The sequence below is a fragment of the Echiichthys vipera genome, assembly GCF_963691815.1.
Source record: "Echiichthys vipera genome assembly, chromosome: 12".
Taxonomy (NCBI): domain Eukaryota; kingdom Metazoa; phylum Chordata; class Actinopteri; order Perciformes; family Trachinidae; genus Echiichthys; species Echiichthys vipera.
The window spans coordinates 25,869,127-25,896,427 of NC_139837.1; the positions used below are offsets into that span (position 1 = coordinate 25,869,127).

The 27,301-nt window shown below is 44.1% G+C and overlaps 1 protein-coding gene across 1 annotated transcript in view; it reads right to left on the reverse strand.

Moving 5' to 3' along the window:
• sptbn5 (spectrin, beta, non-erythrocytic 5) overlaps window positions 1-27,301 on the reverse strand; it is a gene marked incomplete at both ends in the record, with an annotated part of 86,338 nt that overhangs the window by 5,874 nt on the left and 53,163 nt on the right. Inside the window, 19 exons of the mRNA XM_083924632.1 lie at window positions 71-154; window positions 891-959; window positions 1,050-1,826; window positions 2,524-2,631; window positions 2,756-2,932; window positions 3,003-3,192; window positions 3,546-3,763; window positions 15,349-15,504; window positions 15,599-15,778; window positions 20,812-21,016; window positions 21,316-21,512; window positions 21,596-21,739; window positions 21,843-21,911; window positions 23,216-23,402; window positions 24,455-24,543; window positions 24,629-24,796; window positions 25,495-25,632; window positions 25,708-25,854; window positions 26,268-26,358. Coding sequence (XP_083780758.1) covers window positions 71-154; window positions 891-959; window positions 1,050-1,826; window positions 2,524-2,631; window positions 2,756-2,932; window positions 3,003-3,192; window positions 3,546-3,763; window positions 15,349-15,504; window positions 15,599-15,778; window positions 20,812-21,016; window positions 21,316-21,512; window positions 21,596-21,739; window positions 21,843-21,911; window positions 23,216-23,402; window positions 24,455-24,543; window positions 24,629-24,796; window positions 25,495-25,632; window positions 25,708-25,854; window positions 26,268-26,358 — 3,394 coding nt within the window. The remainder of the gene's footprint in view (window positions 1-70; window positions 155-890; window positions 960-1,049; window positions 1,827-2,523; window positions 2,632-2,755; window positions 2,933-3,002; window positions 3,193-3,545; window positions 3,764-15,348; window positions 15,505-15,598; window positions 15,779-20,811; window positions 21,017-21,315; window positions 21,513-21,595; window positions 21,740-21,842; window positions 21,912-23,215; window positions 23,403-24,454; window positions 24,544-24,628; window positions 24,797-25,494; window positions 25,633-25,707; window positions 25,855-26,267; window positions 26,359-27,301) is intronic.

The following is a 27,301-nucleotide window of genomic DNA, read 5'->3' on the forward strand; positions in this document are numbered from 1 at the left end:
CAGGCCATCCGACCGTTAAGGAAGGATTAAGTCTGTTTTATTGTGTTTGAACATGTAATGAAATAAAGACCTCTGCAGCAGCCACTCGGTCTTTAAACAGGCTCAGCGTCTCTCCTTCCAGAACTGCAAACACCTCCTCCCAGTGCTCCAGACCCTGCAGTAGCCAATCACAGAGGGACAAGACAATGAACGTGTTGGAGGTAAACACTGTTTCTTTTTGTTTCTATTTCAGTCATATAGCTCATCCCCACTGTTCTGGACAAAGGCAGTAACAGAAAAACAGCTTTAAAGTTGTGTCTTTAGAAAATCTTTTCTTCTTAAAGTCGTGGATGTGAAGGTGGTTCATGGGATTTCGGAGAAATCCGGGAGAGTCGCTAACAGCCGGACGTGGCTTACACTGATTAGCTCGGGGCAGTATGGTGAAGGCATTAAAACGTCTTTTTTAACCACTAATACTGTTCCGCTGAGAAGAGTCCTTACACATAAAACGAAGCACCAACAATGTAGTTAGTGAGCCTGGAGTTTATTAAAAGAGTCTTTTAAAGACTAACCTACTGGCCCCTGTACCAGCTCCTCTCCATTCAAGTGGATCCAAAAGAAAGGAGGCCATTGGTGCTTCATTTTATGTGTAAGGACTCTTCTCATGCATCATCATATTTTGAGCAGTATTAGTGGTTAAAAAAGACGTTTTAATGCCGTCACCGTACTGCTCCGAGCTAATCAGTGTTAACCACGGCCGGCTGTTAGCGACTCTACAGGATTTCTCCGTTAATAGTTGTTACACGAAAAAAAAATGTCTCAATGGCTTATTTGATGTAAGTGCCAAAAAAGACCATGGGATGATTTTGCACCGGAAATACACTTTAACTCGGATGTCAGACGTTTGTCACCTTGTTTCCTCCTTGTTTCAGTTTGATCTCCAGCACCCCCTCCATCCTGATTGGCCGCTCTGCTGTAACCTACACAACAGTTGTGAGAGGGCAGCAACCAATCAGCTTTGAATAATTATAAAAAGTGGTGACAGCTGATTATGAGTGTTGAGTTTTTACCTCAGCTGAGCTTCCTTCCTCAGACAGATCTTCTAACTTGCTCTGTGGAGGAGACGAAGTAGCAGCTGATTCAGAATCCTCCTCTGTGATTGTTGCAGCAGTCGGTGGCGTCACCTGTTGAGCAGCAGGATCACTGTGGAGCTCTTCCGTCGATGAAGGTGATTCAGGGGAAGGAGGTCTCTCTGCGACGGGTGGAGGCGGCGGTTCAGTGGGAGGAATAAGAGCTATGATTCGCGGAGGTGAGTCAGGCGGTGTGGCGCGCTTCTCCGGTTGGTTCAGCAGATCAGAACCGTGTCCCAACATCCACTCTGCAGAGGAGAGAAGAGGCTTTGGAGCAAGAGGAGGTTTGGATCTGGGACGTTCGTGTTTCTCTGGAGGTAAAGAAGAGACAGTGGGTGGAGGTGACTGAGGACGCTTTGGAGAGGCGGAGTCAGGAGGCGTCAGATTAGAGGTTCGATTTATCCAGGGCTTCATTATCGGGCTGGAGTTTGGACTAACAGGAGGACTGCTGTCCATCTCCGATGTATTCCTAATGGTACTGAAGCGTCTCCTGGTGCCCATGCTGGGTGGTGGACTGCGACCCCCGGTTTTCTTATCCAGCACAGACGCTCTGATGGTTCTGTCTGTTCTCTTCCCGCTGCTTAATCGACGGACGATGGAGGAGGAGGTCAGCAGGCTCTTTGGATCCGATGGTTTCCTCATCAGGGATGAAACTCTGGCCAGAGGTTTTCTGTCCTGATCATCCACGCTCTTGTCTCTGTCAAGTCTTTTCTCCCTCTGAGGACGAGCATATAGTTATAATGAACTAGAGAGTAAATGAAGAGAGGGAGCGCCGTTATCGAGAACAACAAAGAAAATGTTCAGGGCTCAAAGTTCTCACACACCACGTCTGATTTCAGGAATAGATTCGTTTTTTAATTCATATAATACTTAATTCAATACACTGTACACATTTTCTCCTGGACGACTTTTCAGGCTCACAAATCGTTTCTTGCTTTAATCTCTGAATGTAAAAAACAACAGTGTTATATATTCTTTATTAAAGTTGTGAGTTATCCTTCTGAGTACCTTTGCAGAGTCATATCAGTGCACAATCCACATAGAAAAGGTCTATTATTATTATTCCAGTTCAAAAATTCATTAGGGATCTGTATTTCTCAAAATCAACGCTGATTAGTTCGGTCGTTTTTTTTTTCACAATCTCACGACTTTTTGTTTAAATATTACGATTTTTTAAGTCATAATCAAAACTTTTTTTCACATTCTTCAGACTTTATTTCACGAAAAATGATGACTTATGCCGACTTATTAATTGGAATTATCCAATAATAATAATTTTACACTGAAATATGTTGCACATTTCAAATCAGTTCTAAAACACACAAGTGGCCAGTGTAATGAAGCTGAAAGCAATGTTATTTGTCCTCTTTTGTTAGAGTATCGTACTTAGAAACGAGTGTTTGTCCCGACCAACCTGTGTTTTCTTCTTCTGCAGTGCGATGAAGCGGTCGCTCTGGGCCTGGATCATGGCCTCCAAGTCCTCCTGCCTCTTCAGGAGCTCAATGACGTCAGACACAGAGTCCTGCAGGAACCAAGAGAACCCGCTGTTCCTGTCACTGTAAAGATGCTCTGAACTCTGTCATAACACTTCAGATCACAGACTGTAAATAAAGATGGACGTATCCACCGCCTGAACAGTACTTTACCCCGTAGTCGTCGGCCATCAGTGTGTTTTCGTAGGAGTTGAGCCAGCGCTCGGCCTGCTCCAGCTCCCTCTGCAGAAGGGAAATCTCCAGCTCCTCCTCGTACAGAATCATGGTTTCGTCCCAGACCTTCTCCACTCGCCCCCCCAGCTCCTCCAGCTCCCAGACACGCTCCTCCACCTGTGAGGAAAATCAGTAGGTCAGAGAAGAAGCTATCAGCGCACCGTGGCCTCTAGATGTGTTGTCTCACCTCCGCAGACATGATGTTTCCTCCCTCGATCAGGCGCCTCCCTTCCTCCTTCATGGCCTGTGATTTGCTGAGCTGTCTGTCGATCTGGATGCGGTATTCCCTGTGCTTTTTAAGGAGCTGCTCCAGGTCAGCTCCCTCCATGCTCAGCCCCTCGCCTCGAACCAGAGACAGCACCTCCCGCAGCCAGGCCCTGCGACGCAACACAGACCCTGATCTTTAACTGCACTTCCTGTCCCAGCAAAGATCATTCCAGACTTCTATTTTAGCGTTCACACCACACAGTCGGTCTGTTAATGAGGCTGTGAGGTTTTCATTCACACTAAGTATCATTGAGGTGTTGAATTCAAGATTTGCAAACATTATTTTAAAGTTCCTTTCAAGTGTTTTGTCAGAAAAGAGTTGAGAGACACAAAGACTGAGGAAAAAGCATGAACGTTAGCATAAAGAATCAGCGTCTGCTCTGTTTCTTCCCCAGTTTCTACTCTTACAGACCATAATTATACAACAGCACCTTTCAACAGACAGTGATGAGTGAGCACCTACATGAGTTCGGTGCAGTGGGAGAAGTATTTCTGCACATCTTCGGCCTGGCCCAGTCTGGCCCTCCGTTGGGAGGCCTTGTCCTGGATACTGCTCCAGCATGCCTCAAGTTCCTCCAGCCTCTGAGTGACGGCGGCTCTGGCCCCAGTCTGCCGGCGGCTCAGAGCCCGACCCTCCTCTCGCCTCCTGGACATCTCCTCAGAGATCAGAGACAGGTCCCTCTGATGGAGGACATCCACAACAAGACAAGCTGAACAAACTCTGTAATCAACCTCACCTCCACACAAACTTAAACAAACTGTTATACTTTTTCTGCAGTAAAACACACCTGTTTCTACTTTGACTTGTAATGCAAAGTTCTAGTTTATATTGAAACAAAAAAGCTTTTTTCAATTAAATATGGAGAAGGGCAGCAGAAAAGTTCCAGTTTGATTTTACTCTCTTTAATGGATGGATTACTGAACGGGTCTACCGGGCATAGGGACCCTGACTCATAAAAGGTTGCTAAACGACCATAAGTATACACAAACTACCAAAAATTACCACAGAGACACAAAAATGACTATAGGGATGCCAAAAGACAACATAGAAATGTAAAATGACTAAAAATAGATGCAAAACCACTACAAATAGATGCAAAATGACTAAAAATAGAGGAAGGCTTCTGGGTATGGCGTTCAGTGTGGTCAGCTAAATAAAGAAGTAAGCAACCTGCAAGAGTTTATTGAATGTTTTATTAAAGCCGAGCTGTTGCTTCAGCACATACAACTTGGCATACAGTGCTGTCACCGCACAAAGGGCCCTAAAACGCCACACACCGCCAGCCCCCAATCAGTGGTTATTCATTTTCTGGATTACAGAACCAAGAAGTTGGTGCTATGCTACGTGTGGAAAATAGGAGAGATCCGCCTTGATGAACAGAGGTTGTACTTTGACGAGGATGAGAACGGAAGAGGAGACGCCCCCATCAGAAAGCTTCTAAAGGAAAAGGGCCTATGTTTTCAGACCCCGCCACCAACTAAGCTTCAGGTGTTTTTTGACGGTGGATGCCAAATGACGAAACCTGGACACACTTCCCCGACACCGCAGACACAGTCTCCACGCCAGAGTGAGCACCACCCTAACAGCTATTTGTCATCCATGTGGTAAGATCTGTCAGGACAGTGACTTAAACCAGCATAAGAGTGAAAACCTTGGGTTAATTATGTAGGTACTTTAGGTTAATTGGATCAAAAGTGTGTGACTATCAAATGAAATATTTGATAAAGTAAATTAATCAAGAAAATTACTAAAAATTAATAACTTTAATTTATTAAAAACTTCACATGGAGAACCAATTAAATGTAGGGCCTTGACTCACGTTCAGTTTATGAGATTCTCAATAAACTTATCGTTAATCATGTAAATATTAGTTATCACCAATAATTATCAAAGATAATAATAAAAACTACTCTAGTTAAACCAGAGTTCCTCGGGGCACCACCGTCATAGACGGAGTGACAACTAATATAAAAGTCTCATTAAATATATTAAACTACTAATTAAGGGTTGAACACAGATAAAGGTAATAGTTTAATCAGTTGAAGGCTTTAAAAGTTATTTTCTTTGTAGCTGCTGGCTCATTCATCTTTGTATAATATTAAATAAACAGACATATGGTAAACACAAACATTTATTAACAAATTAATAAATGCAACAAACAAAACACAATAAACTATGTCCATGAGATGAGAAAGATATGTTGCGTTGCTTGATGCCAGTGGCTGGTTCTTGGGAAGGAAGCTGGTTGAAGAAAGGTTCTTGTTCTGGTTGTTGCTCTTAGACGAAAGAGGACTCAGATCGCTCTTTGTTCTGCTCAGTTGAGTTGGTAACCTGTTGGTTAACCTTTGCCAGTGATCCTACACCATACAGGCCATTTTCAGGGCCAAGGGACAGCGGGCAGCTGGTCCCTGGATCCAGCAGGAGAGCGCCGAGTTGTGGAGATTCGAAGGAAGTGAGGCCAAGAAAGAAAGAGGAAGGGGTGTCCTACACTTTTATAGACACTGATTATGTTATCACCAGAGGTCAGGTTAGCCAATCAACAGTTTGGGGGTCCCTTGGGGGATTCACACCTGGGTGTGACCTGTTGTGGGGGAAGGTTGCATGGCAGGCCTTTGTTTCAGTAGGCTGAGGCCTTCTCATAATCAAACTGAAAGTTTGAGTTAATCAAGAAATGAACAATCATCTTTGGGGCGCCGGTTGCACCTACACTTAACATAACCTCGGTTCTTTGACAGAGTGAGGTGTTTCGCTATGGGAATCGCCTTGGCGTGACAAACTATAGAAGCTCCAATGACACAACGTCTGTCTGTCTGGTCAAACTGTGCAGGGGTCACGCCCCTCATACTACCACAGATGACCGGCCCCTCCTAAATCATTCAACACTGGTTTCTTTCCGTGTCTATACAAGGAAGGAAATTATGGTGAAGCACCTCAATCTGTTATTAAAGAACCGAAGTTACGTTAAGTAACCCAAAGTTATTTTTCTAACTTCCCCTGAGAGGAAGGGAGGAGGAAGAAAAGCCGAAAGTTCCACTGTGGGACATGTGTAGGCTGACTCCTCAACCTTAGGCAAAAACGCCGGATTGGGCAGCATGCAGGCCTTGGTGAGTCCTGGTGCAAACTGCATGCAGGAAGGGCGGATGGAAAGAGCCTGCATATCACTCACACGCTTTGCTGTGTTCAAAGCTAAGAGCAACACTGTTTTAAGAGAAACAAACTTCATCTCCACGGCCTCTATGGGCTCAAATGAGTGATGAGAAAGGGCATCCAACACAACTGACAGGTCCCACAAAGGAACCGGGGGCCTGGAAACCGGGAGCTTGCGGCGTGCACCCTACATGAAGTGACCAACCAAAGGATGTTGCCCCAAAGGCTTGTCTTCAAAGCCCACATGACAAGCTGAGATGGCCGCTAGGTACACTTTAATTGTAGAGAAGGCCTTTCTCTTATCTACTAATTCCTGCAGGACACACAACAGGTCAACCACCGAGCACTGAAAAGGAATGGCATGTTTAGAGATACACCACTCCTCAAAAAAGACCACTTACCACTGTATGGAGAGCGAGTGGACAGGGCCCTTGCACTTAATGACTCAATGAATGGTGTCAATGACCTGTGCAGGCAGGCCTGCAATGTTCAGGTTCCTCCTGTCACGGGCCAAGCCCAAAGAGCTATGTGATTGGGTGAGGGTGGTAGATCTCTCAGTGTGCCTGAGACAGAAGGTCCCTGCGTATTGGGAGAGGCCATGGCTCTCCTGCCAGGAGCTGAATTATTTCCACTACCCAATGCCTGGACGACCATCGTGGCGCTATCAGGATTAGCGACAAGCCCTGCTCCCTCACCCTGCTTAGAGTGGGAAAGATAAGGCTGAGGGGGGAGAATGCATAGAGCAGCATGGGTGGGCCATAGCATCCACACCCAGAGGTGCATTTATGTCTGACAAGGAGAAAAGCAGTGGACTCTGAGCGTTTTCCTGCGAGGTGAAAAGATCTACGGCAGCCTGGCCATATTTCTGCAGAGTTGCTCCTCCCCCTGAGGGCGGAGAGTCCATTCTCCATACAGGGGGTTCCCCCAGAAGAGAAGATCTGCACCCCTGTTCAAAACGCCTGGAACATGGGTTGCTCGAAGGGACAGGAACCTGGTGCTGCTCCACAGTATGATCTCCCAAGCTAACCTGTGCAGCTCCAGTGAACGAGCGCTGCCCTGGCGGTAGATGAATGCCACCACAGTGGAGTTGTCGGTTTTCACCAAGACATGGTAACCTCAGTGCAAAAAACACCGCCAAAAGCTTAAGGAGGTTTATGGTAAATGGACTTGTTCTTATATAGTGCCTTTCTAGTCTTCTGACTACTCAAGGCGCTCTCATACTACTTGTCACATTCACCCATTCACACAGATGGCAATGGACATCTACATACCATCTAAACTAACCATTCACACCACATTTACACACCCATAAGCTGGGAAATTTCAGCGCTGGGTCACAGCATTGGGCCTGTGCCCACCCCGAGTCCCTCCACGTACGATAGCTGCAACATAGCCAGCGTCACTTTCACGCCGTGGCTGAGGTGACGGTGGCACAGGTGCAATGCTGCGACCAAGCGCTGAAAATCCCTCATCATCAGAAGCCCCAAGTGAACAACAGATATCGTTGAAGCCATGAAGGCGAGCAGGCGCAGGAACATTCTGAATGACACCACTTTGCCCCGTTGAAAGAGGGAGAGACACTGCCCGATAGACTCTAACCTCCCCTCTGACAGTGTGACTCTGTAAGAGGGGGAGTTTATGGTGAGAACCAAATACTCCATGCATTGCATGTGTTCCGCTCAGCTCTTTGCCCAGTTTATATTTAACCCCAGATCCCTGAGATAATTTATCACCGTAGTGGAATCTTTGCCTGCCTGCTCCTTAGGGGGAGCATATCAGATAGTCTATATACTATATATGAAAATATTGTCTTGGGTTTGCTGAGCGAGACTGTTGGTTAGCCTGCTTACCAGCCGCCTTGTACTGCGCCATGTGAGGAGCGCAGGATGATGTCATTCACCACAGAGATCTCATCCCAGAGGGCTGGGTTAGGTGCCCCACCATCCAGCTGCTGGCCCATTTCCTCCAGGATTTCTGCCTGGTATGCAGACAGCAAAGTCATAGCATTAAGAGAGCCCACTGACTGCGCTGCATACCTGTACATCCTCTGAAAAGTGGAGGTGGAGAGGGGCTCTATCTTACTGGGCAGAGAGATGCTGGATGAAGCTGAGAGAGAGCAACAGTTAGGGTGGAGGTGATAAGCCACTGAAGGCTCCACCACTGGGGGTTCAGCCAGCCCCAGTTCCCCCATCCCATGGATCTCTAGCTTAGTACTGCCTTTGGTGGGGAGCTTACTCTGAAAGGACTGGACCAGTACCTACTCATTTCTTTCATGAAGGCAGGCACTGCTGGCAGGGGTTGTTTTGACGGCGGTTGGGCTGGTGGGAGCCTCTTACTGTCATATAAGTCTCTCTCTGCCCCCTCAGCGTCCTGGGCTGCAGGCCACTAAATCCCTAATTTTGGACGCGGCCCGTCTGCAGACCTCGTACAGGTTGCCGTCCACTGTGGGAACAGCGTCGACGCACTGGGAGGTCTGCACTGTTGAACAGAATAAGTGGAGTCGTCCTCCTCTTCCTCTATTTCGTCTAAGTCAAGCATGTAAGAGTTGGTATCGCCCTCTTCATCCTCACAGCCCAATCCCACTTTGAGGAGCTCCTCGAAAAGCGTAGGCATAGACAGGGATTCATCATCCGTCATGTACGCCCAGCTCGTCGTGGCTCGTGGCAGATGGGAGCTGGTTGTGGCTCCTGACAAACAGGGGTCCTGGATGTTGGCCACTCTCAGCCTCCTTTCCAATTTTTTTCTGGCATTGACGCACAGTGAGAGCATGACTGGGGGTCAGGGGGTCAGCCAAAGATGCCTTAGGGTGTTTATCGCCCATGCAACATTTGCATGTCGGGTGAGGGTCCCTGCCCGAGATAGACGATAGATGCAGCCTCTTTAGTCTTCGACTCTGACCCTTTGGTGGGGGTAGTAGCTGAAGACATATTTCCTGGAAAAGGGGGATTAGTTATCAATATTCAGGCGTACAAGCCGCGTCGTAACATGGTAGCCTGCCGGTCAGTAGCGCTAGCAGACAGGGTTTAGCCCACGCTAACTGCGTACCGTGAGAGTTAGCTCGTCGTAACACGTTAGCTGCACTCTCTGTACTCAGCTCAGCTAACAAACTAATGCTAACTGAGTCCGGTCAGCTCGCCGTAACGTGTTAGCCGGCGGGTATAAAGCTAACATTACACAGCTACAAACTGCCCCGGTAAACAAATACAAGGCAGCTAGTTCGCCTTAACGCGGTCACTGCTCGAACTAACCTGTGTAACGGCAAAGTAAACTTCTAATGAAGTACTTACTCAGCAAATCCAGACTAAAGCCAGGAGCTGCCTTCGGCGACGCTATCCTTTGCGGTTCGTCTATGAAGAGTTGAGCGGATATTCGAGCTAGCCTAGATAAGCTGAGGGAACTTTTTTCACGGGAACAACGCGAGAATGATTTAGGAGGGGCCGGTCATTTGTGGTAGTATGAGGGGGCGTGTCACAGACAAGGAGATTCCCATAGGGAAACACGAAACGAAGTTAGAAAAAGAACTGATCCTGCTCCGAATGAAGCACTGTACCCAGTTTATTTATTTTTTTCTTCATAACCCTGTCTCCGCAAATGTATATCTGGAAGGAATGCTTTTGCTTACGGTTAATAGATCAAAATATAAGACCGTCGGACTGGGAGCCTGTTTAAGCTATTCCGGGCGTGCACTGAACTGATACTCATCCCTGAGTTACCCCAGTTGGCAATGGAGAGCCCCTTGATACTCTGGAAGTTTTCCTCTCAAATTAGGACTCCTTCTTAAGAGGAAATTTTGTTATGGAAGCCGTTCTTCCTTTCATTTCCTTTATACATATAGTGAAGGGGATGACTATATTTAAAGATAAATGTCTCAGGGAGAATATAGATTCATAACACTTAACATCAATGGGCTACAGAATCCAATTAAGAGAGGAAGGCTCATTGCTAAGATGAAAAGGGAACAACAACACATTGGCAGGAAACTCATCTGGTAAAAACTGAAAATGAGAAATTTACAAAAAAAAAGAGGTTTAAAAATATAGTATTTTCTTCTTATGCAAGTGGGCATGCGAGGAGTCACAGTACTTATTGCGAATAAAATAGACTTTCAGCTCTCCAAGCAGATCATGGACAAGGGGGACATTTTGTTTTGGTGAGGGGAACGTTAGACTCAAAAGAAGTAACATTACTTAACGTTTACAGACCACCAAGACAAGATAGGACATTAATTAATTAATAGAATATTTGATTTGATAGCTACAGAGGCTTCCGATGTATGTCTTGATCTGTGGGGCGGGGGGGGGGGTTGGAATGTACAGTTGCACCCCACCCTAGATTCTACAAATTGACTGAACTCTGAGTCTCATTAAGAAAATGATTAAGAGGATTGGTATGATTGATGTATGAAGGGACTTTCATAACCTAACTCTCGGCAGATGCATTTCCTTTAGCCTTGACTCCACCTATCTCCACTCAACCATCTGGGATCGCTCGAAAGGAAAGTGATTTCAGGTGGTCAGGCCAATGAATACCGCCAGGCGGGGTTTTTAATAGATGTGACGTAGTGGAGAATCGACTGTTTGTGATTCAGACAACAATGGCGGCTTGCATCGAGGAAGCAGGCGTCAACATGGATGCTGTTCTTTCATCCGTGTTGTCCATTCAAGAGAATCTTTCTTCTTTAAAAAAACACCAGGGAACGGCTCTAAAGACTTTTGTTGGTGAAACCAAGGATTTTTGATATCGCCTGCACGTCAATAAAGATGATATCAATGATATCATAGCAGAAACACAGGGTATTTTGGTTTACCTGACCACAAAATAGATACAACTAGTTCCAAAAAGAACGGAAATGCATTTGACAAGATTCATAAACATATCTTTGGAGGAGATGCAGATGATTGATGTTTGGAGGAGTCTACAGCCCCTGGAAAAAGACTTCACACATTACTCGGCAGCACATAAAGTCCTTTCTAGGATAGATTACTGAAGGTGCAATCAGCACCCATAGATGATTGTTCATTTTCTGGATTAACTCGAACTGTCAGTTTGATTAAAAGTAGGCCCAAAGCCTGCTGAAACAAAGACCTCAAAGACTAGGCCCAAAAGCCTGGCTGCCATGCCTTCTCCCCCACAACAGGTCACACCCAGGTGTGAATTCTCCAAGGGACCCAAACTGTTCATTGGCTGAATTGACCACTGACAATGACATCATCCGGGCCTATATAAAGTGAAGCACACAATCTCTCGCTCTCTTTCTCCCGGATCTTCCTCCCGCTCTCTCTCCCGGATCACTCAACTCGACGCGATCCTGCGGACCCAGGAGACCAGCTTCCCGCTGTCCCCTCGGCTCTGGACCTGGCCTACGGCGATCACCAGCAAAAGTTTAACCAACCGGTTATCCTCAACTGAGCACAGCACAGAGCGATCTGTTTCCTCTTTTGCCTAAGAGCCACAATAAGACAAGAACCTTCTACCACGGAGCTTCCTTTCTTCACCCCGCCACTGGCATCAAGCAATGCAAAACATCTCCCATCTCATGGACTGGTAACTAATCACCAACTGGGCATTACTACATGTTATAGGACTGTATGAACGGCTAGATACCATTGTAACTTTGTCATAAGAACTGAGAGATCAGGCTTCTGGCCTTTGTGTAACTTAAATGTTCACACCTTCTCTGCAGGGGTCCGAGCCCCCACTCTTCTCTTTGTCTCTCTCACACACACACACACACACACACACGCACACACACACACAGATACACACAAACACATACGTTTGCTGTTAGCTTTAGTTAGTTTATTGTGTTATGTTTGTTGCATTTATTATTTGTTAATAAATGTTTGTGTTTACCATATGTCTGTTTATTTAATATTACACAAAGATGAATGAGCCAGCTTCTACTAAGAAAAGAACTTTTAAATCCTTCAACTAATTAAGCTATTACATTTATCGGTGTTCAACCCTTAGGTAGTAGTTTAATATATTTAATGAGGCTTTAATATTAGTTAATATCACTCCGTCTATGACGGTGGTGCCCCGAGGAACTCTGGTTTAACTAGAGTCATTTTTATTATTATCTTTGATAATTATTGGTGATAACTAATATTTACTTGATTAACGATAAGTTTATTGAGAATACTCAATCTCATAATCTGAACGTGAGTCAAGGCCCTACATTTGATTGGTTCTCCGTGTGAAGTTTTAATAAACTAAAGTTATTAATTTTTAGTAATTTTTCTTTATTCATTTTCTTTATCAAATATTTCATTTGATAGTCACACTATTGATCCAATTAAACCCAAAGTACCTACAATTACTTTTTATGTATATAGATGATAACCATATGGAGTGCAGAACAGGGGGCGCCGATGTATCAGATCACAATCCACTCTACTTAACAATACATTTAAACAATAGAAGACGGCATACATTATGGAGACTCAATCTGGGAATTATGAATAATGATCTAACAAGGAAGAGGGTAAAGAGGAAATAAAAAGATACATCGAGGAAAATAACAATGGCGCAGTAGACCCTACAATATTGTAGGATGCCATGAAGGCTAGAGGGAAACTGGTAGCTCTCGCCTCACAGAAAGAGGGTTCCTGGTTCGATTTCCGGCTGGGGCCCTTCTGTGTTGAGTTTGCATGTTCTCCCAGTGTCTGCTTGGGTTCTCTCCGGGTTCTCCGGCTTCCTCCCACAGTCCAAAGACATGCACGTGTTAGGTTAATTGATGACTCTAAATTGCCCATAGGTGTGAGTGGGAACGGTTGTCTGCCTCTATGTGCCCTGCGATAGACTGGCGTCCTGTCCAGGGTGTACCCCTCCTCACGCCCGATGTCAGCTTGGATCGGCTCCAGCCCTCCTGCGACCCGATAGGGACAAGAGGTTGAAGATTGATGGATGGATAGTATTGGGTGAAAAAAAAAAAAAAAAAACTTAAATATTTTAAGATGGGCTACCATGAAGTAGGCTCAAAGGCAACTAAAATATTGGCAACGGTATACGAAAACAAGAAGCGGCTAGTAATATATACAACATTTACGATCCCCATAGAGGTGAGATAGTATCTACTCCAGATGGTATTAAAAATATTTTCCAAAGATATTACCAAGATTTGTATACAAATACGAAATGATTGCACTCCTGGAGCTGTTAGACCTTCCCTCAATTGGATGTACACAAAATGATAAATTAACGGCTAAGATTAAATAAATAAAGATTAATAAATAAATTTAAAAAACAATAAATCACTGGGGAAGGGCTACACGGTGGTGCAGTGGTTAGCACTGTCGCCTCACAGCGAGAAGGTTACAGGTTTGCATCCCGGCCTGGGCCTTTCTGTGTGGAGTTTGCATGTTCTCCCCGTGTCTGCATGGGTTTTCTCCGGGTACTCCGGTTTCCTCCCACAATCCAAAGACATGCACGTGTTAGGTTAATTGATGACTCTAAAAATTGCCCTTAGGTGTGAATGGTTGTCTGTCTCTGTTCGTCTCTATGTGCCCTGTGATAGACTGGCGTCCTGTCCAGGGTGTACCCCGCCTCACGCCAGATGTCAGCTGGGATCGGCTCCAGCCCCCCCGCAACCCCGACCCCGGGATAAGCGGTTGAAGATGAATGAATGAATAAATCACTGGGGAGCGATGGATACCCAGCAGAGTGGTATAGGATGTTTGGAGAAGAGCTTTCACCACTGCAGAACAATAAAATTCCCCCATCATGGACAGAGGCAATAATTACAGTCATTCCAAAACAAGGAAAGGACAATAGACCAATCTCTATATTAAATTTAGACCATAAAATATACACGACAATAATCTCTAAAAGATTGAACTCCTTTATGCCAGAAATAATAGAGAAAGATCAAACAGGATTTATAGGAGGACGTCAGATGCATGATAACATTAGAAGAACACATAGTTGAGCAAGCAAGAAAAGACAAAAAGAGCACTGTATTAGTAAGTATTGATGCAGAAAAAGCTATTGATTGTGTCAATTGGTTATTTCTATATAAAGTATTGGAAACATTTATCAATACAGTGCATAAAACACTATCAACAACCAACTGCAAAAATTTAAATCAATGGGAGACAGACATAATCAGATTACAGAGATCAACAAGGCAAGGATGCTGTCTGTCACTCACTCTCTCGCTCTTTTTATAGAGCCGTTTGCCCAGGCTATTAGACAGGACAAAGAGATCAAAGGAGTGGTGGTCAATGGCGTGGAACAAAAAAATAGGAATTTTCGCAGATGACATCATAACCTACCTCGAACGCCCAAATAAATCATTACCTCTGTTGACGAAACTTTTGGAAGAATCTGGACGACTATCTAAAATGAAGGTTGCGAAGACATAGATATTGGCACTTAACTATAGACCACCAAAAGTGATCCAAGAATTATTTAACTTTAACTGGAAACTAAAGAGAATTGAATATTAAGGGATCGTAATCACAAAACGATTATCTAAACCTATAAATCAAGGAAGTACAAAAAGATATTTAAAGATGGTCCACATTAACACTAGATCACGAATACACAGTCAGGATGAATGTTTTGCCAAGGCTTTTGTACCTGTTCCAATCTCTACCAGTAGAGGTTCCACAGGCTAAATTTATCAGTTTAAAAAAATAGGTGCAAAACCACCACGAAACGATATAAAATGTCTAAAAATAGATGAAAAAAACACCACAAAAAGATGCAAAATGACTATAAATAGATGCAAAACCACCGCAAAAAGATGAAAAACCACCACAAAAAGATGCAAAACCACCACGAAGATACAAAATGACTAAACATAGATGAAAAAAACACGGAAAAAAGATGCTAAATGACTATAAATAGATGCAAAACCACCATAAAAAGATGCAAAATGACTAAAAATAGATGCAAAACCACCATAGAAAGATGCAAAAGGCCTAAAATAGATGCATAATCACCCCAAAAAGATGCAAAATGACTAAAAAAACATGCAAAACCAAACCAAACCATGAATACATCCATGCTCTCTTTATAATGCAGCGCAATGTGACGAACATCAGCTTCTCCCACAACTACAGGTACTCCTGTACTTTATAATTCACCTGTGTAATCCCTCCCGCCTCCTTCCTACCTCCAGCGCCTCGTGTTGCCTCAGCAGAGTCTGGACGGAGTGCAGGTCGTGCTCCTGGTCCTCAGACTCCAGCACCGCCTCCTTCTCAGCCATCCAGCCCTTCAGCTCATCCACATCGTGATGAAACTGATGCACCTCCCTTGCTGACTGCAGGTCCTGGAGGACACAGAGAATTATCCTATCTATGCCTCTCATTACCCTAAATATGCCCCTCACCTCTCACACACATAAATCAGATCTACTCACGCACCCGTTCTCTGGTCCTGATGCTGCCGTTAAGCTTGTCCCATAGCTCGCTGAGGGCGTTGTCCCTCCTGCGGGCCTGGCCGCCCTGCTGCAGCCCTCTGCCCAGCATTTGCACCGCGGTCAGCCGGCTGCGACCAAGACCAGACATCTCCGACACCAGAACCTCAAGCTTCTTCTGAAGGACCTGCGGGAGGAGGAGGAGGAGGTTTGAGCAGCTTCACACTTTGAAACACAGTTCACTTTCATTCGCTTCACTCTGTACAACCCCAGTGTGACATCACACCTGAAGACACATCTTTTCACTGCTGCACTGATTTTAACTGTTCGGTTACAGATGTTCCTCCTTTCATCCAACCGCCCCCCGTCACTCCACTACAGGGCCATCCCTGCGGTAAGCGTGGGGGACTGCACTTGATAACTGCAGACACTAGGGAGCAGCAGTATGTTTGAAATCTGCTGACAGGTTTGAAGGAAAATACACCCTCCAATCACAAAGTGGTCTGAAATGACAGAGTGGCGCTGTCCGTATTTCTGCATGTTGACTCCACAGGAAATAAGCAGAAGAAGAAGGAACATGAGTGACAGCTACAGCAAAGAGGCTGAAAACAATAACGGAAATCTGAGCTAACCGTGTCTTGCCATGTTTCTGTTGACTCAAACTCACAGGACTTGATGTTGACTGGTGGACTGATATTCATCATATTTATTCAGACGATTCTCCGCTGTGGAGCCGAGTCAGCGGTAATACGAGACATGACTGTCATTGTTTTAAATCAATCTGCTTGCATTAATGTGGCACAGAGTAGATTTAAATGCATTTGCTCAACTGTTTTTCTTTTTACAATATATTTACAAATACAACCGTATATATACGTGTATTTGCTGAGTAGTCTTTAAATAGTACAAATTTAATTTCATAATTACAGTTAACCCCAATTTAATATATTTCTAAAAGGCAATCAGGTGGGACTGAAGGCTAAAAACCCTTTATTTTAGTGGGCAGAATTTAAAAAAAAACCAGGCCTGCTCCTTCCTGGTTGGAGGGACTCCAGCAGCTCCTGTGATCCTGTTGTTTCATTTATTTCTAATTTGAGGATAAATGCATTAAATCATCCGTTGGTAGGCTAACGTTATATAAACTGTTGGTCTGAAACAGCCTGATTAAAACTGGATATGGTTTTTAAAGATGCCATTTTTCATGTGCTGAGTCATTGTTCAGTCATGCACATGTTACACAGAATTAAGTCACTGATCAGTATGTCCTTTTTTAAGATTAAAACACTGTGACTGTGCCCAACATGTAATCTCAGTTTAAATAGCGAAAATTGTGAAATAACAAATGTTTTATTTTGTCTTTTCTTTTACTTTCTTCTCCCATTTAATACTGTCGGTCCATGATTGAACCTGTCTATGTGCCCTGATGACGTGAAGCCACAGAACCGGAGGAACTCAGCCGTTGATTTTTTCATTGAGACCTGCTGTTAAAGTGATATTGTGATAGTCTACTGTAGGTATGTGGGGGTTGTTAAATGGCAGCCCGAACAAAAGAATTAACCACCTCGGTGGAGCAGTGTCGAGCAGGTAACTTGTTACAGTATGAGCTAGTCTTTTCTACATGAAATGAAGTTCTCAGGCTGTAGTGCTAAATTTTTTACTACCAGAGCGTACCTATGACGCACGCACATTATTAAAATGGTCCACCTTTTCTAAGGTTGTGTAACCTAAATACCTGGAGAGGCTTTTTCCTGTGATTAATTTGCACTTTATATATTTATAACTGTTGTTTTTCGGGGCTTCACTTCTTCTGCTCTGACCTTTCACAATAAAAGCTCTAGACACACTACACAACAGTTAACTGTTTACCAGAGGAAACTTAAATTCATTCAGAGCATTTCACTAAAAGGAAACTTAATTTAATACCTTATAGCAGCTCAGTTTGAGGTTTCCCTGCTTCGGCTTCCTGACTGTTCAGAAATCACAGAAGGAGACGCTTTTATTTTGTCCTCTGGACGGAGTCTCTGGAGTTAACCTCCTTCACTTCACTCAGCAGCAGAAACAGGACATGACTCCTCCTGAGCTGCTGTGAATGTTCAAACGTTTTATGTTGCACATTTACACTGCTGCCGGCGTGAAGAGCGCCGCTGTCATTCAGTCTTTTACCGCTCTTTGACAGCAACCGGAAGGTGGAGTGTTTTTTTTTTTCATGTTATTGAGTGCATGAGTTGACCTCTTCCATTACTCAAGCCATCTTAAACATCAAAATGATGACAAACTATTTACTGTGCCTGAATTTTAACCAGAATTTATAAAAAAAATTCTCACTTGGAGAAAAAAGTGCAGGAGCGCCGCTCCAGTGCATCCTGGTTCTGGCATTTTTATGTTTCTCTTGTGTTATGACCATCGGTCATTTAGGTTTTTGTTATGTTTTGAATGTATGTAATTTATCCTCCCAGCCAGAGGGTGGTGCTGCTCTTTTGTTCCCATTTGATTTCTTCAGGTGGTGGTGGACAATGCTGATTGGCTGGGAGCTGATGAGGCCATCTTTAAAAAGATGCCTGCTGCAGATGTCTCCCTCTCTGCCTACCTCCTGATTCCAAACCAGACCAGGTTGACCTGTGTGTTGTGCTGTGATAGATTATTGATTGTAAGTGAGAACCTTTGTTAAATTTATCTGTGACTAGAGAAATCCTTGTTTATTTGAGTGCAGTCCAGGTAGGTAGGGGCGAGTAGCCATTTTGTTTGGAACCTGTTTTTCTCCTGTTTATTTGTCAGGGAGGCAGGTAAGATTCCTGTATTTTCTTTTACCATTTAATTTTTGGTTAGATAAGTCAGTTTTCAAACAGATGTTTTGTTTATTATTCCGGCCTTACTTACCCTGAAGTTTTAACTACCCTGTGATAATAAATTGATGTTGGACTGCTAGATTGTGTCTGGTCTCTGGAAGTTTGGGTTGAGGTGAGAGCAACCCGTAACGCACGCTGTTGCTTAGAAAATGGAATAAAATTAAAAATCGCAATATAAAGATTATTATTCTCTACTCTTCGTATTTTTTTGCTACCAGGCTGAAAACTCCTCCTCAGCAGCACAGGTTCGACTCCGACCTGCAGCTCTGTGATGCGTCTTATTCTCGCTCCACTTGAAATATCAAACAGTGAAGAACTGAATGGCAACATAAACCAGCATTGAGTCGTGCTGCTGTATTAAAAGCTAATTCACTGAAGAGGAAAACTTTGATTTTCAACAGCTACTGCTGTAGCTGTTAGAAAAAGTGCAACTGAACGCTGTATTTCCAGATGTCAAAATGTTCCAGTGAAGTGTGATGAAGTGAAAACACAGTGAGAGGATCAAAGTCCTGAGACTTTAACACAGTCAACACCCAAAAACAAGTCACGGCTATTTTAACTTCTACAGTGACGTGAATACACATACAACCGTTTACACACATCCTGATTGACAGGTGGCCGTTCAGCCCAGCCCTAAAGCATCTGCTGCTTTATGGTCCATTTTTACTAAATGACAATTCTGTATTGAAGAAGACTTGAAACTAGAGATTAAGACCATAAACTGTATAAATGAAGGTTTACAGCACACTCTGACTTAAGCTAGTCTGTCCACTTATTTTATAACACGTCTATGGTCATAAAACATGTCCACTATGACATTAAGACTGTAATGTGTAAGTAAACTGTAAAAGTCTGGCAGATAATTTGATAGTGCTGTAATTCATTTCCGAAGTGTTTTCATCTGTTTCTGTCTGTACCATAGAACGTATAACTCATCTGCCTGCAGTGCTGCCACCTGGTGGCTACTGCAGCCAGTAAAAGGAAGACGAAAAAAAAAAAAAATCACGTTTGACCCCCCTTAATTATGCCACGGCATTCATGCAGAGCTCAGGTCAAATGAAAGGAGGAAGATCTGTAGATTTGTATCTCGCGGTGTAGGCCACGCATGTGCAAGATAAAGAGGTCTCCTGTTCGCCCCTGCGTGGGGATCGTCCACGCAAGGAGAGTTGTTAGCTCTCAGCCATTGAGAGGCAGGTAATGCTCGTGGAGAGAGAGCTTGGAAGAACCTCCCCTCCTCTCTAGTTTTGCTCAGTAAACCGATACTAGAAAGGGTTCCGCGGTATCTTGCCGTTAGAAACAATACTACTTCATGTTTTATTAGTGTCTGTACTTTATGAACTTTGCAACAGCATAGCAGCGTGTGTGTGTGTGCAGCTGCTCTCTGCTTCATCACTGTCTGCAGCCATAGTGGGCGTGGTTTCACAGTGAAAGACATGAGTTCTCCTGCTGACCGTTCGGCTTGTTTATAAGCAGACACACGGAGCGAAAACATAACCGACAGTGTCGAGCCCACGGACAGCCCGTCGGACCAACGATAAACTTGGAGAAACATGAAGCTGACGGAGGTGGACTTGTTCGAAGAGTTCAGAGAGCCCCTGGTTAGAGATAGATATTATACGGGCTGGGCTGAGTATTTCAGAAACTGCTGATCTACTGGGATTTTCATGCACAACCATCTGTCGGGTTTAAAGAGAATGGTCCGAAAAAGAGAAAAGATCCAGTGAGCGGCACTTCTGTGGGCGCAAATGCCTTGTTTTAGTCAGAGGAGAACGGCCAGACTGGTTGGAGCTGATAGAAAGGCAACAGTAACCCAAATATCCACTGGTTCCAACAGAGGAATGCGGGAGAGCATCTATGAACACACAACACGTCGAACCTTGAGGCGGATGGGCTACAGCAGCAGAAGAACACAGGGGTGCCACTCCTGTCAGCTAAGAACAGGCTCACCAAAACTGGACAATACAAGATTGGGAAAACGTTGCCTGGTCTGATGAGTCTGGATTTCGGCTGCCACATTAGGATGGTAGGGTCAGAATTTGGCACATGAAAGCATGGACCCATCCTGCCTTGTATCAACGGATGTGCAGCCGACAAATCTGAAGCAATTGCGTGATGCTATCATGTCAATATAGACCAAACTCTCTAAGGAATGTTTCCAGTACCTTGTTGAATCTATGCCATGAAGGATTAAAGCAGTTCTGAAGGCAAAAGGGGGTCCAACCCGGTACTAGCAAGGTGTACCTAATAAAGTGTCCGGTGAGCATTTATATTTTCATTCTTTGAGATCTTTTCACAGTGAAGAAGGCGGTGTTAACTTTACATTTAGGAAAATAAAAATGTACTTTGGTTTTTAGAAATATGACATTTAACTCACCTCAACGTCCTCCAGGTCTTGTCCGCAGTCTTTGGACTCTGCTATAGATTTCTTGGAGGTCAGCCATGTTTGTAGTTCTTTGGCTTCTCTCTCAAACACGTAGAGGCGGAGCTGGTCCTCCAGAGCGGCGCGACGGGCGGCGGAGAGTTGGAGGAGAGTCTCGAAGTGGTTGAGGACGCCAGGGAGCGAATCGCTGACCAGGTGACTGACGCACGTGCACACACGCATACACACACACCCCTTTATGTTTTTTTCTTTTTTACATTAAAAACAACACGTTTTTGAGATTTCTAAGAATAAAACAAACATGCTGAACAGTGAAGTGAGTGAGTGTGTGTGTGTGTGTGTGTGTACTCGTGTGTGTGTGTGTGTACTCGTGTGTGTGTGTGTGTGTGTGTGTGTACTCGTGTGTGTGTGTGTGTGTGTGTACACGTGTGTGTGTGTGTGTGTACACGTTTGTGTGTGTTTACACGTGTGTGTGTGTGTGTACATGTGTGTGTGTACCTGTACGGATGGCCCAGGTGCTGCAGCGGGGCGCCGTCCTCCTGCAGCCTCTCCACCGTCCTCCTATGGTTCTCCAGCTCCACATCCACAGAGTCAAGCCTCCTCAGCAGGGTCTCCGTCGCCTCCTCGCTCCTCCCACAGTCCTGAGACTGCAGCACCGCCCGCTGCTCCTCCGACCAGACCTCCAGCTCAGACACCTCAACACACACACATACACAGGTTCACGTTAACAAGGAGAACGTCCCAGCTGTGCACCAATCAGCGCTCTTCTTATTCTCACCTCAGAGAGGAAGGTTTGGATGCTGAGCGCCTCCTGCAGGAGTCTCTCTTTCCTCTCTGCCTCCATCAGCAGCTCCTTGTGGAGAAGCTTCAGCTCCTCCAGACGCTCCTGAATATCGTGAGACGCAAAGTGACGGCCTCTGACCTGCGAGGGTCAAAATGATGTCGTCTTACAGAGACAGTCTTTATATGATAAACCCCTCCTGAACAACAACAAAGAGTTTTAATGATGAGTGACACCTCCTCACCAGACTATGCCCCGCCTCCTGTACTGCCTGGACCAATGGGGCGCGGCCTGAGATCTCCTGCATCACAGCCTGAAAAACAACAAACACTCAAGATTCATCCATTTAATTTAATAAAGCACAGTCTGGATTATACATGATACATTTAATAAAACACAGTCTGGATTATACATATTATACAATAATCCACACCTCTGAACTCCATCTGATCAAATGTTGTGTTGTGTTTGTGTTGTCTTGACCAGAAGGGTGTGCTATGAAGCGTGCTGAACATAACCAGGGTTAACCTGGATCGACAAATACAAAACTCGCAATCAGAGTTAAACGTAGCACGAAGCTCACTTTAAGTTAATTGTATGCAAGTATCGCGCAATTTGACTCACTCTTTGGATCAGGGGCTGCAGATTTCATCAAAGAGGAGCAGATCATTATAATAAACTCCTGTGAGCAGTTCAAGAGTATGATACAGCAAGGGGCAACACAGTTTACCATAATAAGGCTAGGGAGGCGTGCTGGCAAAAAAAAACAGCAGATCGTATAAATCTATAAGTGAAAAGATTCTGCGTATTGACTAAAAATGACTATACCATAGAGAATTGATCTCCATTCATTTCAATAGAATGATGTTGATTTAAAAATGCTCCCAACTTGCTTTATTTTATATATCAGGGAATGCAAAGGTGTAATACACCACACTGTCTCATGGAGCCGGAGATCTTATGTCATCTGAAACACTTTAAAATCCTTCCTCAACAGTTTGAGTGGGCAAAAAGCTCTGAAACTTTACGAACATATTAAGCAATAAGTTGAGTTCAGCTAAAACCTTGTGGATAGCACGGCACAACGTAATTTTGCTCAGAGTTTCAGCATCACCAACTGCATGATAATATGTGCCCGTCACAAAGAATCACAGTGACACAAACACACTGTGCAACACTAAGTGCACAGCTTTTTTTATGTAGCATTACCAACAACAGGTCCAACAAGGACAATCAAATAGTGAATACCCTCTGATGAGAACCTGTGTCTCTCATAAAGGAAGTCTAGGAGGCTGCGCTCAGCTTTAAGTAGCTGATCTAACCAGTAAGTCTAGTGCTGTGTCCTAAATCGCAAACTTCCACTCTCAAACTGGCTTTTTTGAGGGTGGAAGTGCATTCACGGCCCATTAGTCTGAGCTGAAAATCTCCTCCCAACCAGGTTTGGTTGAAAGCATAAGTTACAATGGTGATACAGCGACGCCAAAAGAGAGCCACTTTCGTGTCACAGCTGACCCAGGCTTTGAGCGCAGCATACCTCGCTAACCCACTAATCCAGCTTCGTAGTACACCCCACAGGTGTTTGTGTTGTGTTGACCTGGTGTTTGTGTTTGTGTTGACCTGGTGTTTGTGCAGCAGCTGCTGGACACTGCTCAGGGAGCTCCCCCAGTCTTTAGCAGTGACAGAGGGCAGTCTGTCACTCAGCCAGCCCGCCTCCTCCTCCAGGTCTCTGTAGAACTGGAACAGAACCTGCCAGGCCTCCAGGGTTTCCCTCCGATTCTGCAGGGGCTCCGACAAACTGTTGTACCTGATGTTAATACACAACCGTTAACGGTGTTTCAGCCCTGTCCTGTCCAGTGAAAACCACGTATCTGCAGATGTGTTGGTATTGAATGCTTGTGATGAACTGAAAGATGACGTGTTCCTTTATGTGTTAACTAAATTCTCCTCCTTCTGAAGAGAAATAAAGTGCAAAATGTGTCACAAAGTTTTCTGACATATTTTTAAGGCATAAAGTTGTAGTATTTCCAGACTAAAAGTCGTAGTATTCCCTTACTAAAATTCATGGTGTTTTCAGACTAAAAGTTGTAGTATTTTCAGACTAAAAGTCGTAGTATTTTCAGACTAAATGTTGCATTATTTTTAGACTAAAAGTCATGGTGTTTTCAGACTAAAAGTCGCAGTATTTTCAGACTAAAGGTCATGGTGTTTTCAGACTAAAATTCATAGTATTTCCAGACTAAAAGTCGCATTTTTTTTAGACTAAAAGTCGCAGTATTTTTAGACTCAAAGTCATAGTATTTTCAGACTAAAAGTCGTAGTATTTTCAGACTAAAATTTGTGGTATTTTCAGACTAAAAGTCGTAGTATTTTCAGACTAAAGGTCATGGTGTTTTCAGACTAAAAGTCGTAGTATTTTCGGACTAAAAGTCAAGGTGTTTTCAGACTAAAAGTCGTAGTATTTTCAGACTAAAAGTCATAGTATTTTCAGACTTAAAGTCGCAGTATTCTCAGTCTAAAAGTCATAGTATTTTCAGACTAAAAGTCATGGTGTTTTCAGACTAAAAGTCATAGTATTTTCAGACTTAAAGTCGCAGTATTTTCAGACTAAAAGTCAAGGTGTTTTCAGACTAAAAGTCGTAGTATTTTCACACTAAAAGTCGTAGTATTTTCACACTAAAAGTCGTAGTATTTTCACACTAAAAGTCGTAGTATTTTCAGACTAAAAGTCGCAGTATTTTCAGACTGAAAGTTATGGTGTTTTCAGACTAAAAGTCGTAGTATTTTCCGACTAAAAGTTGTAGTTAGTCTGTTATTACACATAAAATCCATAGTTCCAGATTTCAGCTGTTCTCAGACCTGTTGATAGTGTGTGCCATTTTGATCTGGATCTCCTCAGCCAGGAAATTTCCCTGAGAGTGGAAGCTCTTAGCCGTTTCCACCAGACTCTGTTGGATTAAAAATAACATTACATCACACAGTACTTCACAAAATCATTGGTCAGATTTACATCTGAATCAGGGAGTTGTGGACCTGGATTCTGTCTCTGTGTCCGTCAACCTCCTCCTCCAGGCCCTGCAGAGCCTTCAGCAGCGTGTTGACGGACGGGAGGTCGCTTCCACAGTCCTCGTTGGTCAGTTCGCTCTCCACAGAGCCCACGCACTGCTCCATGTCATCCAGAGAGCGCTGGAACTGTAGCGCCTGAACAAAAACACACACTTCATTTAGTGACGATTTATTGTGTTAAAATTGTAGTATTTTGAGACCAAAGTCATACAAGGACTGTTCCAGAGCCACTGCCTATAAAAAGCACTAAACATCATGAAGGACACACTGCAGCCCCTCCACACATACCTGGACCTCCTGCCATCAGGCAAGAGATGCGGAAGCATTAAAGCCCGGACAACAAGACTGCTAAACAGTCACTCCACCTGACTCCGCTGCTTTAGTGTTGTCGTTTTTGACACTTTTGTAACAAACTTTTGCACTGGACATTTTAACTTAGCTGCTTTGGAGACTGTTTTTAATTGCCTTTTAAAGTTTTTCATCTGCACTTTTTACTATTCATACGGTTTTATCAGGAACTGAATTGATATTTTTATGCATGAAAGTTTTTATGTGATACTCTCTGGGAAATGTCTCTCATTTTGCACTGTACAACTGCTGCTTTGCAGGATGACAATAAGGGGTTGATTTGATAATATTTCAATAACAAAAGTCATAATATTTCAGACCAAAAGTCTTATTTGGATTTCAAAAGTCGTAATATTTCAAGAACAAAAGTCGTCATGTCTGCTTTGCAGCAGAGCGTGCAAACTGTAGCAACGTTTAGTAGCAGCAGCCCCTGAAACATCTGACCAATCAGCATTGTGAACATTCTTGTGTGTGTGTGTGTGTACCTGGTAGGCCTCCTGCAGTCTGGTTTTCTTCACCCTGCAGTTGTGGATCAGAGAGTCCCAGCTGTCCGTCAGCTCTCTGAGTCGAGGAAGGACCTTCACTTCAACTGATGGAGATGTAGACAGCAGCTTCTCCGCCTCCTGCACACACACATCTGTTCAGTATCACACACTGACACACACATACACATCTGTTTATCTCACAAACACACACACCTTGGTGAGTGTGTCCACTCTGTAGCGGTTAGCAAGGATCTCGGCTTCACAGCTCTGATGTTTCAGCAGTTTGGCCTGAAGGTTTGTTGGTTCCCTCCAGCTCTCATCCAGCGCCAAAGCGTTACGCTCGTTCAGCCACACACACACCTGGAGAACACACCTTTACTGCACACATACCTTTACTACACTCACACCTTTTACTACACTACTTATTATATAGTTCCATGTAAAAGTTCATATTTCGAGTGTTGGGTGATTTCCTCTCTCATAAACCAATCACATGTGTTGTTTAATTATATTATAAGACAGCAAAAGAGGTCTGCTGTGTGCAGACGGAAAACTGTTTCTCTACTTCAGCCTCGACAAAAGCTGCGCAGATAGCTTCACTTCTTCCTTCTTACCTTTCACTATAAATCCACCCAGGCCAACAGCCTGAAAAAAAATAACGTGTCTTTGCCGTGTGATATTAACATTCTGTGCAGAGTCGTGTAATCGTAACTTCACAACATTTAATACAATTCTCCTGGTTGTGGCTGCAGTAATGTTCAGGACCAAAGTACCTGGTAGCTGCTGGACAAGAACTGCTGCAGCTTCAGAGATTGATCCAAAGCTTTGAGACGAGATCTGCTCTGCTGCTGCAGCTGACTCCGCCTACACACACACACACACACACACACACACACACACACACACACACACACACACACACACACACACACACACACACACACACACACACACACACACACACACACACACACACACACACACACACACACACACACACACACACACACACACACACACACACACACACACACACACACACACACACACACACACACACACACACACACACACACACACACACACACAGCAGATATACACATAAAACATAAAACGAAGCACCAACAACGTAGTTAGTGACATCAGAGTTTATTAAAATAGTGTTTTGAAAGACCAAAAGGAAGGAGCCCATTGATAATTTATTCCGGAAATACACGTAAACGTTGTGGTTTGTGGCAGTTTGGTGACCTCCAGTCTAAATTACATTCAAGTCAATTACAAATACAATCCAAAAGGAAGGAGCCCACTTTTGAAAGTTAAAGTTTCTTCTAGTCAGTAAGGATGTCCTCTTACCTTTTCTTAGCTGACAGTTTCGGCTGTACTCCAGCCTTCTTCAGAACTGCTGTTTTCTTCTGGGTACAACGTCTTTTATGAAAACAGCTGATCGGGCCGGGAAGCTTCAAAATAAAGTTCCCCGACCCTGTTGTGTCCGTTCCTCGCCCTGGTGCCGCCGGCAGAGAATGGAGTCCCAGGTGTGTGGGAGCATGTATGCCCCCTCGTCCGTGTTCATGGTGTTGCCCTCACGTCTCCTTATTTCTATGGCCTCCTTTATCCATCTTCTGTATCTGTTTGTTTCTGATGTGATGATTTTTCCCCTGTCCCAGTCCATGATGTGGTTGTTTCTTCTGCAATGGTCTGTTATGGCTGATTTTTTATTTTCTTGTTCTGCTGTGTGTTTCTTTGTTCTGGTAAGCCTGCCTGCCGTCTCTTGCTCACATTCCCTCTAATGTTCTTTTTTTCTTGTACT